This window comes from Amblyomma maculatum, chromosome 4, assembly GCF_055883805.1.
Source record: "Amblyomma maculatum isolate TAMU_Amacu chromosome 4, ASM5588380v1, whole genome shotgun sequence".
Lineage (NCBI taxonomy): Eukaryota > Metazoa > Arthropoda > Arachnida > Ixodida > Ixodidae > Amblyomma > Amblyomma maculatum.
The window spans coordinates 37,207,772-37,223,040 of NC_139347.1; the positions used below are offsets into that span (position 1 = coordinate 37,207,772).

Genomic DNA, 15,269 nt, shown 5'->3' on the forward strand with positions numbered 1-15,269 from the left:
GGGAAGGGTACGCGAGCGGCGAACGGTGGCGGCAGGAGCGCGCGCAGCAACCGGAGAACACGAGGGGGAGGGGAGTACACGCAGCGGTGAATGGTGGCGGCAAGAGCGCGCGCTGTCTCGGCTGCGGAGCTGGTCACGAAGGACAACGGCGACGCCGACGACGACGCAAAACGCAGGAACGGGCGCCAAAGAGTTGCGCCCTAAACAAATTGAGGGGTTCAACCCTGCTGGACCGTATGTGGAGCGAAAGTGGCTGCGGAACCAGAGTACCCGGCTGCGAAGCCGATCGACCGCCGGCAGCCGCGTTTCGATGGAGGCGAAATGGTTATGCGTCCCGGACGGCCTAACTAAACGATCTCGCACTATATGAGAGCTAAATTATGTCACGTAGCACAGCATACGAGGTGGTCGAAATTAGTCCATTGTAGGCAGAATCCACTTTCATGCTTTACGCATGCGATGCTGGCAGACGCTTTCTTGTTCCACTCGGTCAGCTCTCAGCGGCGGCGCGCACATGCGCAGTGCGGAAGTTACCCTCCTCTTTCAGCGACGGCGCGCGCATCTGCTGGGATGCCGTTACCCTCCTTCTCCTCTCTGTAGCGAGCGCAGCGTCGGAACAACTGTAGTTGTTGTTGTGGCTGTAGGAATAAGGAAAAGAAAATGCACGGGCCTGCTACAGGTTCCGTAGCTGAGCCACCTGCCGCTGCCTCGTGCAGACAGAAGAGAAACTAGAGAAGAAAGAAAAGAAAGAGGGAAAGAAAGACGCGCGCCGCAACAACAGCCGTCGTTCACCACCGAAGTGGTGACGGGTGCGATGACGGCCTACAACAGATAAAAATTCGGTGGCAGACTAGCCCGCAAGCGGCGGTGACCTACCTGCCCCAGCCCCATCAGGGGAGTACCAATTGTAGAACGCCCCGCCGGGGTGGTGCAGTGGTAAGACGCCCGACTACTGTGCCGGAGCACCCGGGTTCGAACCCGACCTCGGCGGCTGCGTTTCAATGGAGGCGAAACGAAGAGGCGTCCGTGTGCTGTGCGATGTCAGCGCACGTTAAAGGTCCTCAGATGGTCAAAATTACTCTGTAGCCCTCCACTACGGCTCCTCTTTCTCATTCCACTTTCACTCTCTCCCTCTACGGCGTAGTTCAGGTGTCCACATATCAAGTGTGACAGATACTGCGCCTTTCTTTTCTTGTGAACGAATTATTTATTTCTCCCTCTTGTAATTCTTTAGAAATTCCGCGGATATTGACGAGATTCTGCCTCTAGCAGAATTTGTTATCGCAGATTTCGATTCACTGACGATGGCGCCCGTAGTCGGCTATTTTTGAGAATTTGGTGCGTATGGGATACGTTCAATACGAGTCGGCGCTCTCCGGTCGCCGCGGCTACCGCGCATGTAGGCAGGTGTTTGTTTTTGGAATTAAAGACGCCCTTGAGCGCGCATATCCTTTAAGTCTGTGTTGCTACCGCACTCACCGCATCAGCACTGCGCGCCGCCACTGTTCCCGGCGACGTCGCCAGCAATATCCGTCAACGCGAACGCACATCCGTATAGGCATCCTTCTCGTCATCACGTGCAGAAGTTTCATAGCAGCGGTGCTGGTTCGAGGTAGTCGCTGAAGCGTCGACTGTACAGCAAAAAAGAGAAATGGTGTCGCCGTCAGTAACTGCCATGCAGTGGAGCCAGGCGACAGGACAGCGCCAGTAATAAACCAATTTCATGCTTACATCTGCTGTAGATTACGGGAGGTGCAGTCCCAGTAAAAAAAAAAATCAATGGGCTCAATTGGAAATTTTTCAATTGAAATGAATTGGTCAACCAGTTGTGCTTTTGCCACTTATTGGGCATTATACCATTTGATATGAATTGAAGCTTTCAGTTGGAAATAATTGGTCATGCACCAAGATCAAATGGTTCACCAATTGAACTCAAATGGCATCCCAATTGAGCCCGAATGGTTTGAACTCACATAGCTGAAAAAAAAGAACAGAAATTCAATTTCCTTTTTTGATGGAGATGCAGGAGTGCCAACTTTTATACAGGTGGATTGAAATTACAAGTTTTTATAGAAATCATGAGAGACAAGCAAGCATCACACACACACACGGAACTATAACACAGGTTCAATGTATACCCACAGGACACTTGTGACTATAGGAAGAAGGAAAAGAAAATGCACAGGCCTGCTACTGGCTCAGTAGTTGAGCCACTTTCGCTGCTTCATGCAGACAGAGGAGAAAATAGAGAAGAAAGAAAAAGAAGAGAGAGAAAGACATGCCTTGCAACAGCTGTCATTCGCCACTGAAGTGGTGGCAGCCTACAACAGGTGTAACTGCCAGTGGCAGGTGAGCCCTCGCCACAAATGGTGGGGGCCCACCATTCCCAGCCCCGTAGGGCCAGGAGCGGCCACCCTCCCCACAGGACACTTTGCAGAGACTTATGTACTCTATTTGTTGGACAGTCTTGCTGGGGCCAGTGCCACTTCTCCATTATTCAGAGTTAACTTATTTAGTTATGCCCATACTGATGATGTACACGATAAAATTGATTAGGAAGGTTAAGCGGCAAATACTTTTATAAGAACTTGAGTGTTCCCTTTGGACCATTTAGAACCAATGGGAAGTCCAGTTGAAAGCCCAATTGGTTTCTTCACTCCCAATTAGGAAGCCCAGTTGGTTTCGTGGCTCCCAATTGGAAGTGGAGAAACCCACTGGGCATCCCAATTAGGAGTGAAAAATTCAGTTAAGTTGGACAGGACCCATTGGACAAACCACTTGGGATCGGCAGAACCAATTTAATCTGAATGGTCGTTCCAATTGGATCCATTGATTTTTTTTTTTTTTTTGACGGGCAATTTTTTCTGTGACTTCATTTTTCAAAATGCATGAGCTGAACAGCTGAAACAAAAGAGTAAATATGATATGCATAAGCTTGCATAACAATTGTCACCTTAGAGTAGAAAAGCAAAATAACAAGACTTATGAAAGTTACCTGCACTGGCCATGCTCAGAAACCACAGAACAAAACAGAGGCGGCATGGCGCCAAAACATCACCACCGAAAATCTATCAAGGCCGGTGCATGACTTTCTCTCAGCAGCGGATGGGTGATAATGGGTTAACAAATTAATCTTCACACACGGGCTTGGGTAAAGTGGCGAGGGAACATCGCCCATCCGAAGTCATAAAGTAGGCTCCTGGGGTGTGCTGACACCTTATCAACATGTCGGTGGCGATGGCCAAAATGGAATAGTCCGTCCAAATTCTAAAGCGAAAGTGATCCTGCTCATTCCATTCCTTCATTAGGGACAAATAAATGCAATAATTTAACTTTGCTGCTGAACTCACCTTTGTTTATATTTTTACTTGTTTTCACTTCAAACTGAAATAAATGGGAGTCTATATTCAAAATGTACTCTTTTGCAGCTTAGATATTTTACGATGTGAGCTTTATATGGAGCACTCGCAGAGTTTTCACGTGGCTGAAGGCCATCCAAGGCCGCTTAATATTATTAGCCCAAGTAGCTCAGAATCCTGATAATAATGTTAATTTATTTCTATGTTTGAGCCAAATGCTGCCGGAATGATACACATAAACATAATTTAATATTCAATAATTCAACAACCTTAAAATAATAGTGCTGAAGGATATCAGACCCAGCAGTTCATCTGTTGCGCGCATGCACACTAGCAGCTTCAATTAACTCGGTGTAAAAAATGCTATAAGATCTACAAATGCATAGTACTATGCAGCACAGCTGTATGACCTGATGCTGTTAACTGGTGCTCATGCTTTATATGTATATGCAATATTTATGAACAGTGCTTTCAAATACTTGGTGGATTGATAAGGTTCAAATCGGCCTGGACTTGGACCACGTGAATTCACACATGCTGGGTCATGAGTGGATTACATGGATTAAGTGCCTGTAAAGTGGATTACAGTGTAGTTGGATTACTGTCGATTGCATTGGATTGAAGAGATGATTGGGATAAGACGGGTAAAGTGGATTGTGGTGGATTATATCATATATTACTGTTGACTAAGGTGGATTGAGTTGGATTAAAGATCAATTGCACTGGATGAGGTTGGATTATGATTTTGTATCTCGATGAATTAAGGGTAAATTTGCTGAATTAGTTTGGATATTAAATTAGATTAGGGTATGGATTAAGGGTGCCTTCATAGCACATAAGGAGGCTTAGCCAAGGTTAGGCAAGAGCTTAGCCAGGATTTGCACTGCGAGTATGCATGGTTCCAGTCCCATATCGCGGATAGCTGAGGAAATAAAAAGAACGAAAAACCAGTGTGCTGAAGGACACTCGATGGCCCGTGAGGCTCAGTGCCCGAGTAGACGAGACGAATTTGTGCTCATGCTCGCTGCCAACTGAGAGGCTGATCGGCAACGCAGCAAGACAGAGATGCAGCTCACGACGAAGGCCTGGGGCTTCAACGACACTGCTTAAAGGATAGGGCTTTTGGAACTGCCATTTTAGATGAAGGTCGTGCTGGGAGGTTTTGTTGGAGCGAGAGCATAGAGATCAAGCGAGAGCGTGAAAAAGTCGCTGTCCAGCGGCACCTTTTTATTTAAGTCCTGAAAAAAATTTATACCGGAGAAAGAAAAATGTTCCAGATGGCATATAAAGCTAGAATCAGTGCAAATGCTACTGAAAAATTGGTGTGCTTTCTAAAAAAAAAAAATAGATTTTATATCAGTTACTGAGTGGTGCCTTGTATCAAGCCTTTATTTAAATGTTCAAACTGCACTGTCACGAATAAATTTTTTCCACCAAATTTTTAGGTTTAGGTTATGCATGTTAGAAAGTTCGAAAATGTTTTTGATCAAACTAGACATGCTCAAGCACAACATCTGGGATGTTTTGCATGGAAGGATCGACCTATATTTTTTGTTTGCATCATGCATTGGACCGGTTGCGGTGCCTCCCCCTTCTTTACATGTAGGTCATTGCTGATATGACTGGTATCATGGTATGACTGGAGCCTTTACATAAGGCAGTTTAATAAAACACAGACCATCAATCTGTGTCTCAGAGACCCTAGATTATTTTAATAAGCTAAATACTATATTAAACCGACACCCAGGCACTCCTCGCACTGAAAGGATTTATGTTATTTTCTTTCAGCGGGTGCTTTACAAGTGCATGTGGAAGGAATGTGGCGAAAGGTTCTCCACTTGCAAGGATGTTGAGAGGCACGTCCGGGTGAAACACCTTGGGTGAGTTCCTTTTTTCCCTGCTGGGCTCTAAAAATTTTTGTGAAACATTAACTGACCCTACAGCAACAGCCATCACACAAGTTTTTTTCTTGCATTTGTTATGTCCAAATGTTTTACATACATGTTATTGCTGCACGCACATAATTAGTATTAGGCATAATACCAGCAGCTTCACCATGGGATAAGAAAAACTAATTTAAAGACACTACGACTGTCACTGCCCTGAGTCAATCAAAATATAGTGCTTTCAGTTTTGGTGTATATCTTGAGTGAATATTTTTTACATCACATGGGATTCACTAAATAACTTACGCAAAATGTAATCAAACATTTGTGAGTAAAATGGCAAGCTGTTGATTTACCATTTGTTGGAGCACCCTAATTTCCATAATGTGTATATTTTTTCGTCTTGAGTGGCTTTTTTGTATTCTCCTGCTTACATTATTCACCTTGATTCATAGGCGCGGTGATGAGAGCGAAGACTCTGCATCAAGTGACCACGAAGAAGAGTTCTACTACACGGAGAGCGAGGAGGAGGGTGACCTGGAGAGTGACTCGGGAAGTACCCTCCTTGGAGAGCACGGCGAATGTGCACACAGCATCTACACCTCATCTGCGCCAACCCTCAGCCACTTGGACATGGCCAGGCCTCCGCACGAAGACCCTCAGTACCAGATGCTCGCACGGGTATGCACTTACTTCATGTTTTCTTGGCTTCTGAGGCCTCCTAAGCAAGCCATAGTCTCGCGAGCCAAGCACCTTTCTTGTCAGCTTTTACCCTTGGTCCAATTTTTAATTCTTCTCAGCTATAATTAGTTAGCTGTACGTATGATATGCTGTTCATATTGGCTTATGATGTTTCAAAAAAGAACATTTGCAGGAGTAATAGCCAACGAACTACTGACATTTAAGCGATGGTAAAGAGAACATTCAAGTTCGTTTTCTTTTGTACAGTATTTAGATATATGCATGTACAGCTGGCTATGATCAGCAATATCACTGCAGCTTACCCTGTGAAGAAGCCTGGAAGTCTGTGAGGAAGGCGTCCTGCCTGATGCATTCATTATTTAAGTAGGCTTGAGCTTTTATCTATTGCAGTGGTAGCCCTAGCGGCTGGCATGGTGCAAATAAAGCTTATCCATCATGATTATAGCGTACCTGCAAATTGCAAAGAAATCGCTTCATCAGGAAATTTTGGCTCTATGCTACTCTGTTTCCAGACTGCTGTTCCTGCATCACCACCCAGCCTGACATCAGCATCCCCCATCAACATTCCCACAGTGCAGCGGTCTTATTCGTGGCAGGCACATGCCAGTGCACCGACAGCTATGGTAGGTTTGATGGCTTTTTTTTTCTTGCAAAGCAGATTGGTAGCTAGCAACATATTGTTTATAACCACCTCGAGTAAAATTGATGCAAAGAGGGACAAGAAATAGCCATAATTATAGAAACTTTTGAACACTGTTGTAGGAACACATTTATCCACTTGAAATAATCGCCAGACATGTCAGCCAACCCCAGATAAAGTAAGTGAAAAATGTTTACATGTTTACATAGGACCATTCCCAAAACTTCTCAAAACTCCCTGCTTTCAGTCCCTGTTGGGACCATGCATCAGGTATACAGTAAAATCCCGTTTGACTCCTGTTAATTTAGATAATTTGAACTGGAAGCACGGTTCCAGCTGACGACCATGGTTCTCTGCAGTTTTTCAGGGCCATTTGATAATTTAATCTTTCAAATAATTCGAACTGTTTTCCTAATCCCTTGAAGGCTGAATTAGAGATTTTACTGTAGTATTTCAACCTAGCAGAAACGATATAAGGCATATACAAGACGGTCTATGTGCCATATTAAAGCAGCACAATCTTGTCTTCCCAAGACAGATCACTATCATTTATTACATACTTTCCAACCTATATAACACCAGCAAACATATTTTCCAATGCTTATTACTTTGGTCATTAGATTATCGATTTTGAGTGTGCCCGTCAACCATAAAGAGTTAAGCTGTCAAAGGTTGAAACTTTTCTTAATTATGCTGGCAATTAAATTACTTGCTGCACAAAGTCATGAACGTTCATTCTTATCTGGCACAGGTCTCACCGCAAAAGTTTATGCGCCTGAGCCCCAAGACCCTGTCAGTGTCGCCAAAAAGCTCACCACTGCACCGGCGGGTCCGCTCAGAGAGCCGCAAATGTCGCAAGATCCATGGCATGGAGAACAAGGACATGTGGTGCACACAGTGCAAGTGGAAAAAGGCCTGCAGCCGCTACGTTGACTGATTGCCCTCCAGTTTTTCCCTTTTGTTTTTACCACTACTCACAAATTGTGTGCAACTGTTGTCATAATCATGGCACGTCCAACTCAGTTCATTTCACACAGTTTATGTGTTGTATCGTACTGGACACTCTGCAGGCTACCTATCGGTCAGCTTCGCTCTGTAGATATTTATATTGCCCAGAAGACAATTCGCTTTGTGTTGCTGGGCAGTTCAGTGTGCATTGGCATGAAGACGGCTGTTGTTTTAAGAGATTGCAGAGACTTGTTTTAAGAAAGTTGTAAAAGCAAAAGGAGTAATATTTACTAAGTTGTAATTGCCCTGACTTTGAAATTGTTTGCAGCGTTATTGTTGGTTTTCAAGGATCTAAGATTGTTTAAAATCTGGCGGAAGCTATCTGAATAACTCTTAAAAACTGTGGCAGAACCTGTGAAGTTACACTCGGTGAGTGAAATCTGATATTCATGAAAAAGATGGCTGCTATTTGGTTAACCTTGCAGTGCTGCTACAGACTCGTAACTTGCAAGGATAACTTGCTGATGAGCACATCAGGTTGGTTACCGCTTTCACCGATTAGATTTGTGCTACCAAGAATGTAGCCTGCAGTTCTGTAAATAGCGTTTTACTTCTTGACATGTTGACTATGTGGCCATGATCATATATACATAAACCTGTTCGTTGTTGTCCCCCATTATTTCATCGTGTAAACACAGTGTATTGCCACTGGGTGAACGCTTCACAGCTAATGTCGAAAACCTGCTGCAAGAGCCAATTTCAAGATTGTTTACTTCGATGGCAGCAGTGTGTCAGTTGATGGCCGCAGTTCGTCCCCTGTTGCCATTGGTGCTTTCACGTGGAAGGCAAAAGTTTCAGATAGGCAGTCCCATTTTACTCGTCACATTCAGTTTCAGTGGTAAACTGAGCACGTCCTCTTTATGTGTAGTGAGATGATGAAAGGCAGCCTATGGCTGTTATGTAGCTACAGGCGTGCTCCAATTCATGAAGCCTGTTTCCAGGTGTTAGGCGGAGTTGGGAGTGAACGGTTTAAGATCTGCTCGGTGTGTGGCTGTTTATTGAGACGAGAAAGCACATAAGCATGCGGTTCAGGAGGAGTTCAGCTTGGAGCTCATGCACATTTTCTTGCTTGCAATTTGTCTCACCTGTGCCTTGCATTATGAAGCGGTCTCAAGCTGGAGGTGATAAGTGTCTGCTTATGCAAAGCACGGGCATTTGTGAAGCAAAGTGGACGAAAAAAAAAGTGGCAGAATCTACACTGACTGCTCAGTTGTGCCAGAAGATTCTACGTTATTGGAAATTTGTCTGCGCTACTGTCATTGATGTGTTTTGTACCGGATTTAAAAGAAAACAGTGACTTGGGTTTATGACCCGACCCGTTTAGTAGCAGATGTAGGTATGAAATTTTTTTGGCCTCTTTTGTGAGCTTGCAATGTGTGAGAGAGCTCTGTGGGCTATACCAAAGCACGCATTGCAGTGAAAGCGCACCCATTGAGGCATCCCGGTAGCAATTAACCAACATCATTTTGTGCCACAAGAAACAACTTTTTATTGTTTTGTTTTAAACTTTTCATAACGCTAAGAATCTTCACCATGCAGCAGAATCCAAAAGAAAGCGTGCCAGCTGCCTCATGACGCAAATAAGAATCTAAGGTGAAAAGCAGTGAAATCAAAGAGGAGGCAGCACCAGCCAAACGTGCTAGTAGCGTCTGATCGAAGTTACTGCAGAAACCTTGAGCCAGTTTGCTGTCTTGAAGAGCTGGCATGAACTGCAAGGGCTGGCTCGAACAGCTGGGCTCACGTGGGTTAACTGTGTTGAAGGGATTCACATCTGTCAAGAAAGACCCTTTTTGGGACAGTGCACCTGTGCAATTTCCACGAGTGCTGTCTACAACCTTAATAATGTTTATATATGCAACGAATGAAACAGATGAAGTCATGAAGCGCATTGTGTATTGCCAACGTAAGCCCTGTTCTGGCCAGCCCTAGCTAGCTGCTGCTGTGCTGCCATGTGTCGTAGAGCTGTCGCTATCTGGCAGGGTCACTGAGACTGAAGTGTGCCTTGCCTGGATGCCAAACAGCCGAAAGCAAATGTAACCCCAGAAATGGTCGCTGTGGGTTGACATAAAGGATACTTGGAATCTCGGGTGCACGCCACTCCGCTCACCAGAGCAGAGTGTGCAATGCCTCGTCACACGGTTCATTCGAATGCCACCTGGCATGCCATGTTGCCTCGCTGCTTCATTGTATCAAAAATCTGGCATGAAATGTGGATCTCTCACCGTTTTCTAAAATGAATAGTGACTAATGTAATAACTGCTTGTGCATGAATAATGCAATATCATATTTAGCCTTATACTGGATGCATGCATTAACTAACTTTTCCCCCCAAAATTTGTGGCAAACAGTATACATGCATATGCAAAAAAATTATCTTTTGACAAAAATACTGGGTGCATTTGCAACGCAAGTGAATGGCGCAGTCAATGGAGCCTATATCACGTCTTGTAAGTGCAGATAAGCCTCCACAGCAGGAAATGCATGTGGTTGCGACCTGCTTTGGCAACAGTTAATGTTCTGTACACCACAGCAAGGCAGCAAGAGTTGCCAATTCTCACTTGGCTAGCAAATGCCCTTTTGATTGGTAAGGTAATTTGACGGCATGGGAAATTTATCCATAACTGAAGAGGTCATTATCACATGCACTGCTGATTAAAAAATATTATTGCGGCCTAATAACGACCAGCATCAAAATAGGCTCTTAAATGCCCTAAATGTGTCAAATGTTTTGTTGTAATCCCCACTCCCCTCTGTAATGTTTTATCTTGAGGGTAACAATAAAATAAACAATAAAATAAAAATGTTGAGACCTTAGCAGTAACTTTCCTAAATGCCCTTAGTGCTGAAAACTGTTTCACAACACCCTGCAATGACTTTGGGGGAATATGCTTACTGATTCTAAAAGTAAGTTATAATGCCAGCTGCTGGCCAGCATGTGATGCTCTGAAACGGAACAGTGAGAGCATCTTCTCCTCGTTTTGAAAGAGTCTATCATGGCTGCCATAATCTTAAGTGTGTGGCAGATGTCATCCTGACATGGCAGGTGTCATTCCAGTGTGCTATGAACTCATGCCGAATGGTCTCGCAGAAGGGTGTCGGTGTGTGTGTGTGTCTGTCCTGTGCCTCGGTGTGTACACACAAGGAAGAAACGCCAATGAAATGGATGAAGCTAACCGGTGCCAGATTAGTCAGGTTGGTCCACTAGTAGCTTGGCTGTCGAATGGATCCAATCAACCATTTGCTGTGTTGGTGCAGAATCATGCAGCAGTGTCTGACGCACGTAGCAAAACCAGAAGAGCTGACAGTTACCCACGGATGCAGTGTTTTCCGAACAACCTCCGGTGCAACGGGTGTAGGACTGTTGTTCCTTCATGTTAGCTGCACAATTTATTATACAAAAAATGCAGGCAATAAGTGTTTTGCCAAATGGCACTGATGCAGCCAAATCTGATCAGAAAATTGGATACTGGCGCAGGAACTTATAAAATTTCATTTTTGCATAAGGCACAGGCCATGTGAGTTACGCAAGAAAAATTTAAATGGTAGGCCACATAGTCAATGCAGTGGCATGTCCTTTGAGCATCTTGGATCGCTTTTGCATTATTGCATTGAGTGCGCGAGTAATTTGTGCCGGTTCCCTGATCTCCCGTGAAAGCTGACAGCTTCGTTTTGTCAGTGATTTCCACGAGTCGCACAGATTTGCTCGCAATAGCTGCTCACAGCTTAATTGTTAGATGTAGGCAATACAATGTCTTTGCAATATCTCGTGGCCTTTGTCACGTTAAATGTTTCGAGATTGCAAATGCGAAGCTGCATTCATTCTTTTTTGTTAAGTTGGACCAGTAACTCGTGTGAGTCCAGCATGCTCGGTTCTTGGTTCCAAAGGCACGTTGCGTAGGAGATTGTTCTTGTTAGCCTTGGCACTTTACAGGTAACTAGCTGTTAGTGGTACAACTAGTGTGGTCTATTCAGACAGCCAGCCATGGTGTGTCAGACAAACGCTGCATGACAACAGATAGGAATTATGTGTTGGTTGCCACGATAGGAGCACAAAACAAGTCACAAGTGGCTTCAGCACTCAGAGGAGCAAAAGACATGGTGCCTTGAAAAGGTTTAAGAAAAACATGATTTGTTAAGGAAATGGCACTGTGCTACACTTGTGTACATAGCTGCAATATTGATGTTGTTGTTGAGGTGCATATTTTATGACAAAGTGTATACATGAATGTTTTTGTCTTAACAGCTGGCAGTCACAGATGTTTCTTTTTATATATATACCTATATATGTTTGCTGGATGTCAAAAAAGCAAAATGAAAAAAGCATCTTTTTGTATCTCTGCATAAGATATATATCTATACAAAAGGAATGTTCATAATGTACATAGCCCTGTTCTGTGTAGTGTTCACACGACTGCAAAGGAAAAAAAAGTTGCTTGTAAATTATGTAAAAAGGATCAAAGCATAAATTATTAATAAATAAAATGGAACCCAACCAAAAGTACAGGAAAGCCCAGAGGTACTTTGAGTAAAATCCAGTCAGAGAATTATGTACTTATAAACTGTACATACTAAGTGTACTCAAGCCAATGTCCTGCCTTGTACATATACTTTGAGAGAATACATATATATGCAGGCACATAGAAGAATGTGGTTGGCACAGAAATTCAGATCTCGAGGAGTCAAGTCCGCTAATAAATGTAGAGAAGGTTACTGTACTGGAGCATGCCACATATGCAATTTTTTCCGAGTTTTGAGTGCTCAAAGTGATGGGTACGCTTACCAGGTAGCAATTTTAGGTTCCCTGGACTTCCACTCACTTATTGTTTGTGCCTAAGGTCTGCATTCCTTCTCGAGATGACACTGCAGTATTACAGGGAATGCAAGAAATTAGCATGTGTTTGACAGTAACATTAGTAAGATTCAGGTTAACTATCTAGCGATTGAAAGTATGATCAGAATTTGATATACTGTTGTGCAGCTATAATAGAACATATCAGTTCCCAGCACAGTCAGACAGTGAAACTGTCAAACCACATTCAAAATCCCCATGTTCAAGCCAAAGTTTTCACCTATGAACAACCAAATTCACAATATTTATTGGCATTTCAGATCTTGATGGCCACTCTGAACTCTGTTCTGACTGCACAAAGCAGGCATTAGTAACTTCTGTAGTCAGTGGACAATGTGACGGGTTGCAATTGCAGTAGCTGGATGAGGTGTGGTACATCGAGTATGATTCAGTCTTTCAAAAAAAAGTGAAACTTCATGATTCTGTCGTCCATCACATCCACGCTAGCTGTGACGATGCAAAAGCAAGAAAATAAGACGCACAGTAAAGGTTCAAACCTATACGTGATCTCGTGCTGTGGTCAATTCCACAATCCTCTCTGCTAAGGCTAGCCATCTTTGTTGTTATTTATGCCTGCCATCACAGTGCAGAACTTTACGTGTCATCTGGTGAAAAATATTTTATGATTCCATCATGAATCCTTCATGTGTAGGTTCAAGATTTTTCACCCAGAACTCGAAAAAATAGCTTATAGTTATAATATATATATATATGTATTGTACCTCACAGCTATCCCATTACGACACTGTGAGCGTAAAATACAGTCTGTATTATGGTTCACTATTGTGCAACCATGTGCTCTACAAGCACTTAAAATGCAGGTACTGAGTTCAGAAGACAGACATAACAAATTGTTAAATGGTAACAGGAAGTGGCGTGCAGCTTCTACTCTGTTCCTTTTTCACCGATAGAACAATTAATTAAGAAGCAGCTTTGCATGACCATGTACACAAGTGTGCAAAAAGTGAAGCGAGCCTAAGGATTGGCAACATCATGTACGCTATTGCAGTGTCAACTCTGAAGGAACATCAGTGCAGGCGAGAGTGTACTGAGAAGTTTGGGTGGCTTATAGCTGCATCAAACGACCTGGCATTGAGGGAAAAAGAAAGGCTTGCAGAATTCTTGCAGCTGGCACTTGGCTGCAACAAGTGTGGTCGTGTGAGATAGGAGCCCGAGCTCAAGGAACAGATTGGACAGCCCTGATGCAACACCCATGTTTGTGTTCTTTCAGCGTGCCACCTTGATGACCCCCGCCCCACCTACATGTATGAGTTGATAAATGCTAGCATTATTGTGTTGTTGTCGTGCACTTCAATAGCTGGTTAGACTTAACCTGCTTGCTTTGTCTCATGCTATAGCGAGACAGTGCTTGTGTAGTTGCAATACCTGGTCTAGTGCTAAGATGCCTCTTCGAATATCTGTACGTGTGTCATACTCTCTGCATGTCATTGAATCCATGTTTATGTGCAACAAAAACTGTACAGACAGCAAATATAACTCGTTTTTCTCTTCTCTTTTATTGTATAAGATATAAAATGTGTTTCAACCTAAACTTTTGCTCTCAAAGATTAAATAAATGTCTTCTTAAGTATACCGACTACAGTCGTGTGGCCTTTTAAGGCCAAAACCTTTATTGCCTCATCGTTGTCGTCGGCAAAAGTGTCACGCTTTTGCAGCGGCTATGATTGGTCGAGACGGGATGATGTCATGGAGGTAGCGACCAATCACAGAGCACCACCACAGTATGTGCGAATGCGTGCCTTATATGGCAATATGCCAATCAATGATCAATTATAATTACTAATTGGTTACTTACTAATTGTCAATTAAAATTAATTACGATTATTGACTAATTACTAATTAGTGACAGTTGCGTAATTCCTAATTATTGCCGCGCACCTGGTAAAATCAACCACACAACAGTAAACATAGAACAATTGCGAAGATACAAGTAGCGCGATCTCGTCGCTGCCAAGCAGAATTCACTGAATTAATACACTTGCAGAATGTGAGAGTTGTCGCTCTTACTCGTAGCAGCATTCATCGCTACATGTGCCACAGTTGCGTAGCAGAATGCAGCACTTAAACTTTCACCTTTCATCATTTTAGTCACCAAAGTGTCCCAGAATTTTTGTCTTGGTGAGCACGATCATTTGCATATCCTGTGACCAGCTATAAACAATGGAGCTTGTCCATTTTCACACAGCAAATTTCGTGCACTTTTGTTTTTGCAGAAGTTGGCAACTACAGCATAGATCAGTTCTGACCAGTAGTTATGAAAATGTGACAATGCATTTCCTCCCGAGACAGCTTTGTAACCACCCTTGCTCACTCTCGCAAAATTAAACCTTTACTATTCCTCATGCTATGAGCATGCCGTTTGCACCATCAAAGAAGTGGCTATAGCGGCTGCACTTTTTTCTCCAATATGAACGGAATAACGTGTTCACAAGTGCACCGAAAAAAAGAAGGTGCCACATGGCAAGGTATTGCAGATATTAAATCAAATTCTTGGTGTTGAACGAGGCTGCATTACTCATACTTTGGTACCTCAAAACACCAACCACCACAATACTAACGATGCCAACACTTAACATCCCCTTTCCACACCTAACAAATCTTCACCAGGAGTGGCTTAAGGGACTCCTGATCGCAGGTTAAGGAAGGAATAAAAGTGCCATAACCTGAATTTACAAAGAAAGCTTGCTGCATATGCTGTAGAGAAACAGGCATAATTTTATACTGAACGAAGATTTTGGCCAGGAAGTGTTTTTAGAGCGACATATTGGGTGCTTTTTCAGCGAGGGGTGAAAGATGTACTATCA

At 43.4% G+C, this 15,269-nt stretch overlaps 2 protein-coding genes across 3 annotated transcripts in view; one reads left to right on the forward strand and one right to left on the reverse strand.

Annotated features, from left to right (window-relative positions):
- The window catches only part of Glut4EF (Glucose transporter 4 enhancer factor), a 108,020-nt gene extending 93,958 nt beyond the window's left edge, over positions 1 to 14,062 (forward strand). Inside the window, exons 4-7 of the mRNA XM_084601112.1 lie at positions 5,148 to 5,239; positions 5,701 to 5,926; positions 6,460 to 6,570; positions 7,339 to 14,062. Coding sequence (XP_084457238.1) covers positions 5,148 to 5,239; positions 5,701 to 5,926; positions 6,460 to 6,570; positions 7,339 to 7,524 — 615 coding nt within the window. The 3' untranslated portion in view covers positions 7,525 to 14,062. The remainder of the gene's footprint in view (positions 1 to 5,147; positions 5,240 to 5,700; positions 5,927 to 6,459; positions 6,571 to 7,338) is intronic.
- Positions 1,519 to 15,269, reverse strand: part of LOC146190732 (protein scribble homolog) — a 175,756-nt gene continuing 162,005 nt past the window's right edge. For both annotated transcript variants that reach the window (XM_084601109.1, XM_084601104.1), the window contains one exon: positions 1,519 to 1,631. In XM_084601109.1, coding sequence (XP_084457235.1) covers positions 1,534 to 1,631 — 98 coding nt within the window. In that variant the 3' untranslated portion in view covers positions 1,519 to 1,533. The remainder of the gene's footprint in view (positions 1,632 to 15,269) is intronic.